The sequence below is a fragment of the Heloderma suspectum genome, chromosome 4 (assembly GCF_057233095.1).
Source record: "Heloderma suspectum isolate Gila_16-S chromosome 4, 16-S_ref, whole genome shotgun sequence".
Lineage (NCBI taxonomy): Eukaryota > Metazoa > Chordata > Lepidosauria > Squamata > Helodermatidae > Heloderma > Heloderma suspectum.
The window spans coordinates 200764680-200774793 of record NC_139461.1 but is presented as its reverse complement, the minus strand read 5'-3'; the positions used below and the strand labels follow the sequence as shown (position 1 = coordinate 200774793).

At 50.0% G+C, this 10114-nt stretch overlaps 1 protein-coding gene across 1 annotated transcript; it reads right to left on the bottom strand.

Annotated features, from left to right (window-relative positions):
* Nucleotides 1-3616: 3616 nt before the first annotated feature.
* Nucleotides 3617-9375, bottom strand: BARHL2 (BarH like homeobox 2). The gene is made up of 3 exons (XM_084848216.1): nucleotides 8778-9375; nucleotides 6712-6937; nucleotides 3617-3929 (listed from the first exon to the last, which is right to left on the bottom strand). The coding sequence occupies exons 1-3, from the start codon at nucleotides 9373-9375 to the stop codon at nucleotides 3617-3619; spliced, it is 1137 nt and encodes a 378-aa protein (XP_084704342.1).
* Nucleotides 9376-10114: the final 739 nt, after the last annotated feature.

Genomic DNA, 10114 nt, shown 5'->3' with positions numbered 1-10114 from the left:
TTTTCAGCCTCCTCCCCTTCCCCTCAACCAAAACCCAGTTGGAAAAAACACACAGTTCAGCTGCAATCCTATACACATTTACCTGGGAGTAAATCCCATTGAACTCATGGGCTTACTTCTACATAGACATGTATAGGACTGTGCTGTTGAATGTTTCTTCAACCCCCCGCCCCCATCCTTCCAAAAATGAATTTTACCTCTGTTTTTTATGATAGGGAAAATTCATAGAAGTTTTTAAAAGGAGTTGAAATGCTGCTTTGTTTTTTTCCCTATGGTATTTGAAGCAGCTTTACAATTTTACGGGATGATACAATACCAGTTTTCAATTACTTTGCCGACAATATTAGCCATTCTGGAAAGCTGTCTCATAATACTTTCCCCTTTCTATTTTAGTTATTAATTTTAAAAAGACATTTATGCATTCATGGTCCGTACTTTGGTGCCTCAAGATTACTAGTATCAGCATTGAAGTTCATTTTTATCTTCTTTGCTCCTTCCTTGTGATTGTTAAATATAGTTTTGTTTAAACTAAGATCCAGATTTATCATCAGAGTTTTAAAACATAGTCAACTGAATAATTCTCGACCCATTTGGCTTAGCTCAAAAATCTAACTTAAAAAGAAAAGAAAGAAGACGAAAAAAGAACTTTCGAACAATTTTAATTCAAACCATCCGGGACTTTCCGTTTTCTTACCGACTTCCATTTATGTTATAAATCACTATGGGCACTATCCAAGTAAAACTGAATATTTTAAAGCCCATTCATTCCAATGGGGGAGATAAACAGATGGGGGAGATAAATAAATAGCTGTATCTCTCCCATTGAATTGGATGGGAATTTAAAAGTGCTTAACCTGGGCTGGATGGTTCCCTGGGATTCGCGTGTCAGTTTCTTTCCCTTGTCAATTTCATTGGCCGTTAATGTGTAGCCACTAATGGGTTGGTGGTGGTGTATTGGTGGTGGTGGTGGTGGCGGCGGCGGCGATGGGGGGACACTCTGCAGAGCAAGGCCAATGCGAGCCATTAGCAGCTTGATCTGGAAGGGGGGTTGCGTGGGTGGGGGGAGTTGTGAATCATTGTTATTATTTATTTCTAAGCCCCAATTAACACGGAAAGCGAGGAAGTGGGGAGATGGGGTGGAGAAAGGCTCGCTCTGTGTATAATTTCGTCGTCCACAGCTCAGGCCCCGCGTAATTGTCAGGGTCCGTTGTGACAAGAGCCGAAAATGAGGTGGGCGTTTCCGGACCCTTTTGTGACAACGCGGCCAAGGTCAAGACGGTTTTTAACGCGAATTTATATGAGAGAGAGAGAGAGAGAGAATCAGCAAACCATTCTCTAATTAGCAAAGCCCAAATAAAATGTGCCCGCAGGCTTTCCTGCGTTTTTTCCCTCTCCCCCCACCCATCACCTCACACTCTTCCCCCCCCCCCGCCTTCTTTAGAGAATAAAAACCCACACAAGCAGAGAGAGCCAGCCACAAACCTCAGAGGAGGTGATAATATCGGACTGGCGTTATGAATGTTTTATAGGTAATTGCTGTATATCTTTCTAATTTTAAAGAGGAGGAGGAGGGAAAAGGCGAGAGGAGGTGCGGGAGAGAAAGATTGAGTTCTTTCTTTTTTCTAAGGCTGTTTTTTATGGCTGGGCAGGCTGATCTAGACTGGCAGGGGGGACCGCTAGGTAGCCCCCAGCCACGGCCAAAGTAGCCAAAGGGAAGGAAGAGGGGGGGAGAGAGAGAGAGAGAAGGAACAGGCTGCCTGCTCGCCTTTCCCGTTGCATCATTTTCAAATCGTTAACCCGCGCCCCCGCCCCCGCCTCGCTTTGGCTCTTGCTTCGCCCCCCCCCCCGAACCCAGAGCCCGGTGATCCAAAGGTCTCGGTTCCGCCAAAGGGGGGGGGGGCAAAATGGCGAAACGTTTTGAAGAAGGAGTTTAAGAAGGGATTTTTTTTTTTTAAGTAATCAAAACAAAAGTGGCCAAAGAGAAAAGAAGAGGATCTTTGGGGGCCGGGAGAAAATGTCTCATGGGGGAAATCAAAGTTCGCTAACTCCCCCGTTATATACACACACCCCTTCCCGACCGTAGATCGGGTTGGATTTTGTTCTCTCCTGTTGCCCCGGTTTCCCCACCCCCCTACTCACTTCCTAATTGCCACCCTCGAGCGTCTCTCGCTCCTTGTCTGTCCTCCACGTTTTCTCCCCGAACGCTTCTGCGGCCTCGGAACAGCTGCCAGGCTGGGTGACCACATTTCGGTTTCCCAGACACTCGGCCACCTTTAGCAAACCATTCTAGATATTTCTTCCGATCTGCCTTTTAAATATTCAGCAAGGAGAGAGAGGGGGAAAACAGACGAAAAAACGAGAAGTCTACACAGCAGTGGCGGCCAAAAAGCAATGCCAACATGCGCACGTAATGACCAAATTACAACAATACACCCACCCCAAAAAGAAACTTGTTTGTCAATAGTTCTTGTACTCCACACGCTTAAGAAATGCAACACCACTACCACCACCCAAAATAAATAAATAACCAGCCCTTCCTTTCGCTGATTTTGTCCTAATCTGTTGCTTCCAAAAGTCAAACTCTATCAACTCTCAAGAAGAAAGGAAAAAACATTCGAATTAGGGGCCCCCACCAATCCAAAACCAAAAGCAAATGTTTTGCTTGTATGTTTTTAACTAGCACCATCACCCACGCACGTCCTGCCCGTTTTACCAAATAAAATCTCCCATATATTACTCAGGAAAATCAGCTGGCTTAGATCCGCACATTTGTTTAAAAAAAGATAAAAGTTTATTTCTTTTTTCCCTTCGTTTTGCCATTTTCAGTCATCAAAAAATCTATATAATTTTTTTAATTTTTTGCTGTCAACTAAGCATTAATTTTACTGAATAAAAACAAACATGAAAAGAGAAGAGAGGAGAGGGGAAGAAATCTTTTGTTGTTTGTTTCTTTGTTGTTGTTTCAACTAATGTATATAAGTGACTTTTCTTTTCTTTTTTGGACAACATATAATAAATAAGATTATATCACTTCGCACACCAGCCTGTTCAGAATTTTTCTATATATATATATATATATATATATATACACATACATACATACATATATATATATATAGAATATATATATTCTATATATTCTAGAATACGGAGCATGCCACTTTTCAGTAAGAAAAAAGGTCATGAGAATTCAGTGCAAACTTCTCAGTTTCCCAACCACCACTGCCGCCGCCTCCTCCTCGTCGTCTTCTGAGATCTGTGTTGGGGGGAGGGGGCGTCTCCCCCCCCCTTTGTGTCACTCAAGAGTCTTTGCTGTGTCTGGCTGGATCTCAATCACTTTCTTTCTTTCAGTCCCTCCCCCCAGAGTAGCTCTCCCCCCCCTCCTCTGGCAAAGGGGTTGATGCCGGACTTGAGGTTACTTTTTTTCCACTTACTGGTTCCAGACTTCTCCACGCTCTGAGCCGATCGCCTCCTTCGGCCGCTTGGAGAGGACCTCTTGATCCCCCCCCCCCCTCACTTGTCTCGACTCCTTTCTTTTGTCGATCGGCTGTTGCTGTTTTTAAGTGAGAGGGAGGAAGTGAGGGGGCTGGGAGGAGGGCAGGCGTCGGGGGTGCTTTCACCGCGGGTGCGGGGTCCCCGGGATGGGGCTGGATAAGGGGTTGAGGGCCGGCTGCCCCCCGGGTCCAAGACCATGGATCAGCACGCGGGGGACCAGAGGTCGCTGGAGCTGAGGATGGGGCGCAGGTGGAGTCCGGTACATGCTGCTGTACATGGCTGCCGCCGCCGCGGCCGCCGTGGTGCTGTCCATGCTGCCCAGCAGGCTCGGGTGGTAGAAATAGGGCGACGGGAACATCCGCTGCAGCGCCGAGTAATTTCCCGCTTCGGCCAGCAGCTCTAGCCCGACGGCCGTCTGCCGCTTCCACTTGGTCCTGCAAGAGATGGAAAGGACACGCCGCTAGCTGGGTCCAAACAACGCTGGACATGGGCAGGGTGGATTCGGGCGGCGGGGGTTGGAGGGGCGCTTCCTTTTCTACCCCCCCCCGCCCCCCAAAAGTCCGTCTCTTCTCGCAGAGTCAGAGGACCACTTTGGTTTGACCTCCTTTCCATTTAAAACAAAAGCAAAACACAACTTTCCCTGCGGGTTACATAGCAACTCAAACACCAGCATCCAAGCTCCGGGTTGCAACTTGCAAAGCGCTTGGGCGGACTGAAAGGAGATGTACACGGATGAACTGTCGCTTGAAAACCGGACAGACAAAAGGTTGCCTTCTCACACACCAGTACTCTAAGGCAAATACGTCCTTCCTCTTCTAGCCCGCCCTGCCTCTTATGGTGAGGGCAGGTAACGACCCTTGAAAAATATCCACCTTAAAGTCTATGAAGCACAAATTTCAAACATGTAACTAAAATTTGACCTATGGCCTCACCAAACCTCTTTTTCATGATCCATTCGCGCGTCTCTCTCTCTCCCTCCCCCCCATCCCCTTCTGTTGAATTTCTAAGCTTTACACCAGGGCCGGTAAGGGACATCTCTTTGAAAATGTAAATATGCAGTCCTACTAAAACACGAATTTAATGTGGACAAGTAAAATACTCCTACACTTCTACTCTTGAGTCAAAGATGTAGGCCAGTCCCTTTAAAACTCCCAAACAGACCCCCAGCTTCTACCGACAGCCCAAATCCAGACAACTCCTCTGTAAATATCTTCACCTCTCCTTCAACCCCCCCCCCATAAAAATAACCCAACAACCCCTGTGTACCATATTTAGACCTCGTTAGGCATATTGCTGGAGGTGGCGTGGCAAGGGTCAGTTTGACCGTTAATTGTATCCTCCTTACAACACCAAAAAAAAAAACCCAGCTGAGATTGATTGTATGATGCTAAATTCCAGAAAAAGAATCTAGAAACCTGAATATTTTAGAATTCGGTTATTCAATCTAAAATCCTGAAAAGGAAGGAAGGGCGGGTATTTTTCCTCCATGGGAAAACACAGCAAAGATCACCAACTGGAAAGAAATGAAGCAGTTTGGTCGAACGTTTCAACAGACACAGGTCACCTTTCTTTTTTCCTGCTACACATACACATTTATAAATAAGCGGAGTGTATAACAAGTCAATTTATTCTAGGCTGGTGGTACACAGTTTCCAGGTGAATGTATGGCTCTCCCATTCTGGATCTCCACGCATGGCCCTCTTTAGAGAAACCCGGGTAGGTTTCGCGAGCTGGTAGATCCACATACACACGCGCGCGCAATCACGGCCCAGCAATTGAAGCCAAATTAATAAACATGGCGCTCCTGTTTAGATTGGTGATAAATGACACTGATGTTTTCCGACAGAATTAGGGTGGCTGCAACTGTATGTAATGAGACAGAAAATTATGGCTAAGATGACAACTGGACGAGCTTTTCCAACCCCGTCGTCGTCTGCGAGAAACTAGAAATTGCTTGCCGCCTTTGGAACTCCCTTGTTGTTGTTTCCTTCTTTAGGGCGTGGGGGGGGGGAGAAACACACACACATTTATGCCTTGATTTTCCCCACCCGCTTTCTTAATTCACACTCTCCCAGATGCAATCGTACAGGCGCAACCACCGAGAAAACGATCGCAAGAGGCAGAGCTTTCCAAGTGGGTTAGAGGGGTGCGCCCAGAAGCGAGGCAAAAAGGAGGGGGCGGGAAAGAGGGAAAACTGGAGGGAAAGTGGGCCTGCTGCCCCCCCCCCCCGTCCACGGCCGGGGATCAGGCCTTAGGGTGAAAAATCAGACCCCAGCCAGGAACTCCAGGGTCACCCGTCCGACGATCCGTCCACGTTGAGCCGCTTGCCATGTTAATTAGCTTTCCCAGTAAGCCCCCGCACGGATTGACAGTCTCCTGCCTTTGTTTTGCCGTGGGTGAGAGCCATACACGGCTTGTGCAGGGATCGTCCTACCTTTTCACCTATCCCTATTCATCTTTCATCCACGGAACACGTTTCAGGGAAATCGAGGGGTCGACCTGGGCTGGTTGGGCCGCCAAGGAGAGAAAACGCGCCCTTGATTTGGGAGTTGGGGGGGGGGGCACCCTGATGCAAATACAGGCCACGTTGTGTGCCCAGTTCGCCATCTGCAATCCCTTGAAAGGCCGTGGCTTGGTGGCTTGAAGGCAGTGCAGACCGCCTTTGGAGTTCAAAAGCAAGCGGTTGACCAGGGCAGTCCTAGGCATGTCTACTCAGAAGTAAGCCGCGTTGGAGTTCACTGGGATCGACGCCCAGGAACGTCAAGGAGGTCGACCTCCCGTTCACGCAGTCCTGGTAGGAAGCACCATTGACCGCCATGGGACGTACGTCTGAGTGGCTATGCCTAGGGTTGTGGGGTGAGCGCCGCAGCCCACGTCTACCGATCGAGGCGCCCCCGTCCTCGGGGAGGAAGCCCTGCGGAAGGCAACGGGGCTTCTCTCCGAGTAAATGTTCGCAGGATCGGGCGACGTTGCCCGGACCAAGGGCTGCTCGGCGCGACTCGCTCCGGAGTCAACAGTGCCGGAGTCAGGCGGAGGGTTGGCTGGGCTGTTGCTGGCTCGCTCGTCCTTCTTCCCTTCCCCAACAATGTTTAATTCAGACATATTTAGGGTGGCGTCTGGGGGAACGGGTGGGAATGCCAAGGGGCCCGAGAGAAGCGCCAGCGCAAACGCGCGCGCACCTGGTGACTGCGCCCTGGCCCTGCCAGGCAGCCCTACCTCCTGTTTTGGTACCAGGTTTTGACCTGGGTGTCGGTCAGGTTGAGGGCCGCCGCCAAGTCCATGCGGTCTTGGACGCTCAGGTACTTCTGCCTCTCGAAACTCCTCTCCAGCTGGTTGAGCTGGTGGTCGGAGAAGGCCGTGCGCGCCTTGCGGGGCTTCTTGGCTCGCACAGGGGGGCTATCCCGGCTGCTTGAGATCTCACGGTCGCCTTCTTCTTTTGTCCCTAGGAACAACAAGACACAAGTCGGGCTTTAGTGCTCAGGACCAGGAGGAGCAGGAGGAAAGCGTGGAGGCTGGTGACTGGGGCGGCTAAACCTTCCCAGGGTGGGAGGGATCCATCTTGGTTGGATTAAAAGTGATTGCTCAGGAGGTTATGAATTGGCGGGGGGGGGGTCGTTCTCTGCGTGAAGCGGAGCAGACCTCAGCGGCTCAAATTAGTTAGGGAAACTGGCCCCCGTTGGCTTCAATAGAGAACTGTACATAGAATCGTAGCGAGGGTTTTTTGAGACCAAACAGAGGACTTCCCAGGAGTGGCGATTTCTCTGGTCACACGGCTCTTTGGAGGCGGGAGGGGGCATTTTCTTCTACTCCCCTTCTTCGCTCCCACCCCCCTTGCCCAAATCCATTATTTTCCCCTTCCCGGCTGCAATTGAGAAGCTGTTAATACAAAGCCAAGGCATCTCAGCTTTTCCAGGACTTTGTCACCCAAGTACAAAAACCAAGTTGGACTTGGTGACATGCCTGGGTGACAGTGCAAAAAATCCCGGATTCTATTTGGCATCTCTGGATTTTGTTTAGGTTTAAAAAAAAAAAATGCTACTGAAACGTTAGGAAATCGATATGTCAATCCATCTGTGTTTGTACTCGGATGATTTTCCCTCCCTCTCTCTCCCTCTTTCTTTCTCGGCACTCCTTGATCTTCCCTGCAGGAAGAACAATAATCTCTCTAATTGACCCACTGGGGAGGTTGGTGCACCAACTAACCAACAAAAAAAATTGCTAGACGAAGCTGTACATCTGTTTTTGGACACTCTTATGCTAATGGTAAAATGGCAAAATGAATAGCATACTGGAGCGCCCTTCTATTAGCCATTGCAAAATATCTGAAGGCTGTAAAATTAGTAAAATGTGTCCTCTCTTACCTCCACGTTTCAAATGCACCTTCCCAGTTAAGTGGGATTCCCTTGGCATTAGGAGCTTTTTTTCCCAGCGATCAGTGAATGTTACTCTCACACACCCTTATATATTTGAATTTAAGACCATTTATATTTATTGTACACTCCTTAAGACACCATAGAAATCAGCAACATAGCCCACAGAGCGATACTGACGCTAAACTGCTTTTTAAAAAGAGAGTTCCGATCTGATCAACCAGTTTTTGTAAAAGTTTTTAAAACTTATTTTCTATTGAGTTGGCTCAGAAATTTATCTTATTGTTACTAAACCTTTGTCGGCTTGTGCTTAGAAATCATGCAGACGCCTGGCATTTTAAAACCCACATTTGCATTTTTAAATCACTAATAAAGCCAGCTGCCATTTTGGTGTTGTTGACACCAAACTACTATTCCACCAGTATTATTAATAATAATAATAAAAAAAATAAAGGAAAAGATGCACCGTCTTAGTTGGGGGGAAATAAATATTTCCGGAAATACTTTATTTTTGTTTTTTAAAAATACAAAAAGAAAAGTTTCCGGGCGCGGATTTTTTGTTTGTTTGTTTACAAAATAATCTCAAACTGCGTTTTGGTTTTCTGGCTGGGCTGGTTTTATTTTTCCAGGTTTCTGAAATGTCACATCCTCGCTTAGCCAACTCATATTAATGCTCCAAGTCTGCATCGATGTTTTGAGAGCAAATTTAATACAACATGGAACGTTGGAGGGCACCTTGATCGGACATCGAACGTTAAAGGACACCAAGAGACTGCAGGGAACGTTGGAAACCTGAACAGTGGAATGTGGGAAACGTTCGAAACACACAGTGTGGAACGTTAAAAACCCAAACAATGGAATGTTCGGAGCACGCACACGCGCGCGCGCACACACTCACACTGGGACACTCACCGTGGCATTTCAGCTCGTTCTGGGCATCGTCGCGTTTGTCTAGTTTGGTTTTGCTGTCGTCCTGCTCGAGTTTTGGCCTGAAGCTTTCGTTAGCCGCGTTGCTCTCTTGTTTGGGGGTGTGATGCGGGGACGAGACGCTGGTGCTGTAAGGTGCACACGCCGCCAGAGGTTTGCTGTCTCCCAAAATGTCTTTAATTAGAAAAGAAGAAGTGGAAGTCCTGGGGGCAGAGCTGCCCGAACCCAGTTGCTGCGGCGGCGGCTGCGGCGGCGGCGGCTGCTGGGGCGATTGCTGCAAACTTTGTGGCTGTTGCTGCGGATGCTGGCCGTGATGGAGGTGGAGGTGCTGCGGAGGGAGACCGTCTTGCGCCAAGTGCTGTTCGGGGTGTTCCGCGGTGACCGAGATGGGAGAAGAGGGCGCCGTCCCCACCGTGTCTATTTCCGAGCAGGGGGACGGGGTTGCCTGGCTGAGGAAATCCGCCGCCCTGGCCTCGCCGTGGCCCGCCCGAAAGTCTCCGTTCATCATGCCCGCCGGGCTGCCGGACCTGGGGTTAGACAAAATCGTGTCTATTCCAAAACTGGAGCCGCTAGATCCTTCCATGGTGGCCGTTCAAAGAGGCGCCTTCATCCCCAGTCCTCTCGACACCGTCTTTTGCACGGACAGGGTTTTGCGGGGGGGGGGGGGGAGATATCTAGAGGATCGATCGACACCCCGATTTGAAAAGAAACAACCAGACCAATTATGGACGAATCGAGAGCCCTCAAGGAGCGAGGGTTTTAGATCAAAATGTAAAAAAAGGGGGGGGTTGGAGGAACGAGGCAAACCGTGGATGGTGGCGAGATGCGGACACACACAAGACTCAAAAAAGCAAGGGAGGTATTTTTAAAAAGCGAGAGGAAGGAGGAAAGTGTGTGCGTGTGGGGGGGGAGTTATGAAAGAAACCTGAAGAAAGAGGCGAGATCGGCGCCCTCGGGAGGCGGCGGGTTTCTCCTCCCCGGCCCCGGCGCGCCGCACGCCCCCCGCGCAGACTCCCCCTCCGCCCGGCACACGTGCTCGGCGCGTTGTTCAGGAGGCGCTGCGGGAGAGAGGCGGCCGCGGTGGCCCGGGCGGGCGGGAGGGCATCGCCTGGCGCTGGGCAGCGGCGCAGCCGAGGGCGGCGCGGGAGGCGCAGGGCGGAGGGCGCGGCCGGAGGAGCGGGCTGCCGCTGCCGCTGCCGCGGAGGCTGAGCTCGCCAGGCGGGCGGGGAGCCGGCGTGGCCGCCTGGCGCGCGCCCGGCCGCCCGCCCGGAGCCTCTCGCGCGCTCTCGCCCGCGCCCGGGAGTTACCGAACTTTCCGGGAA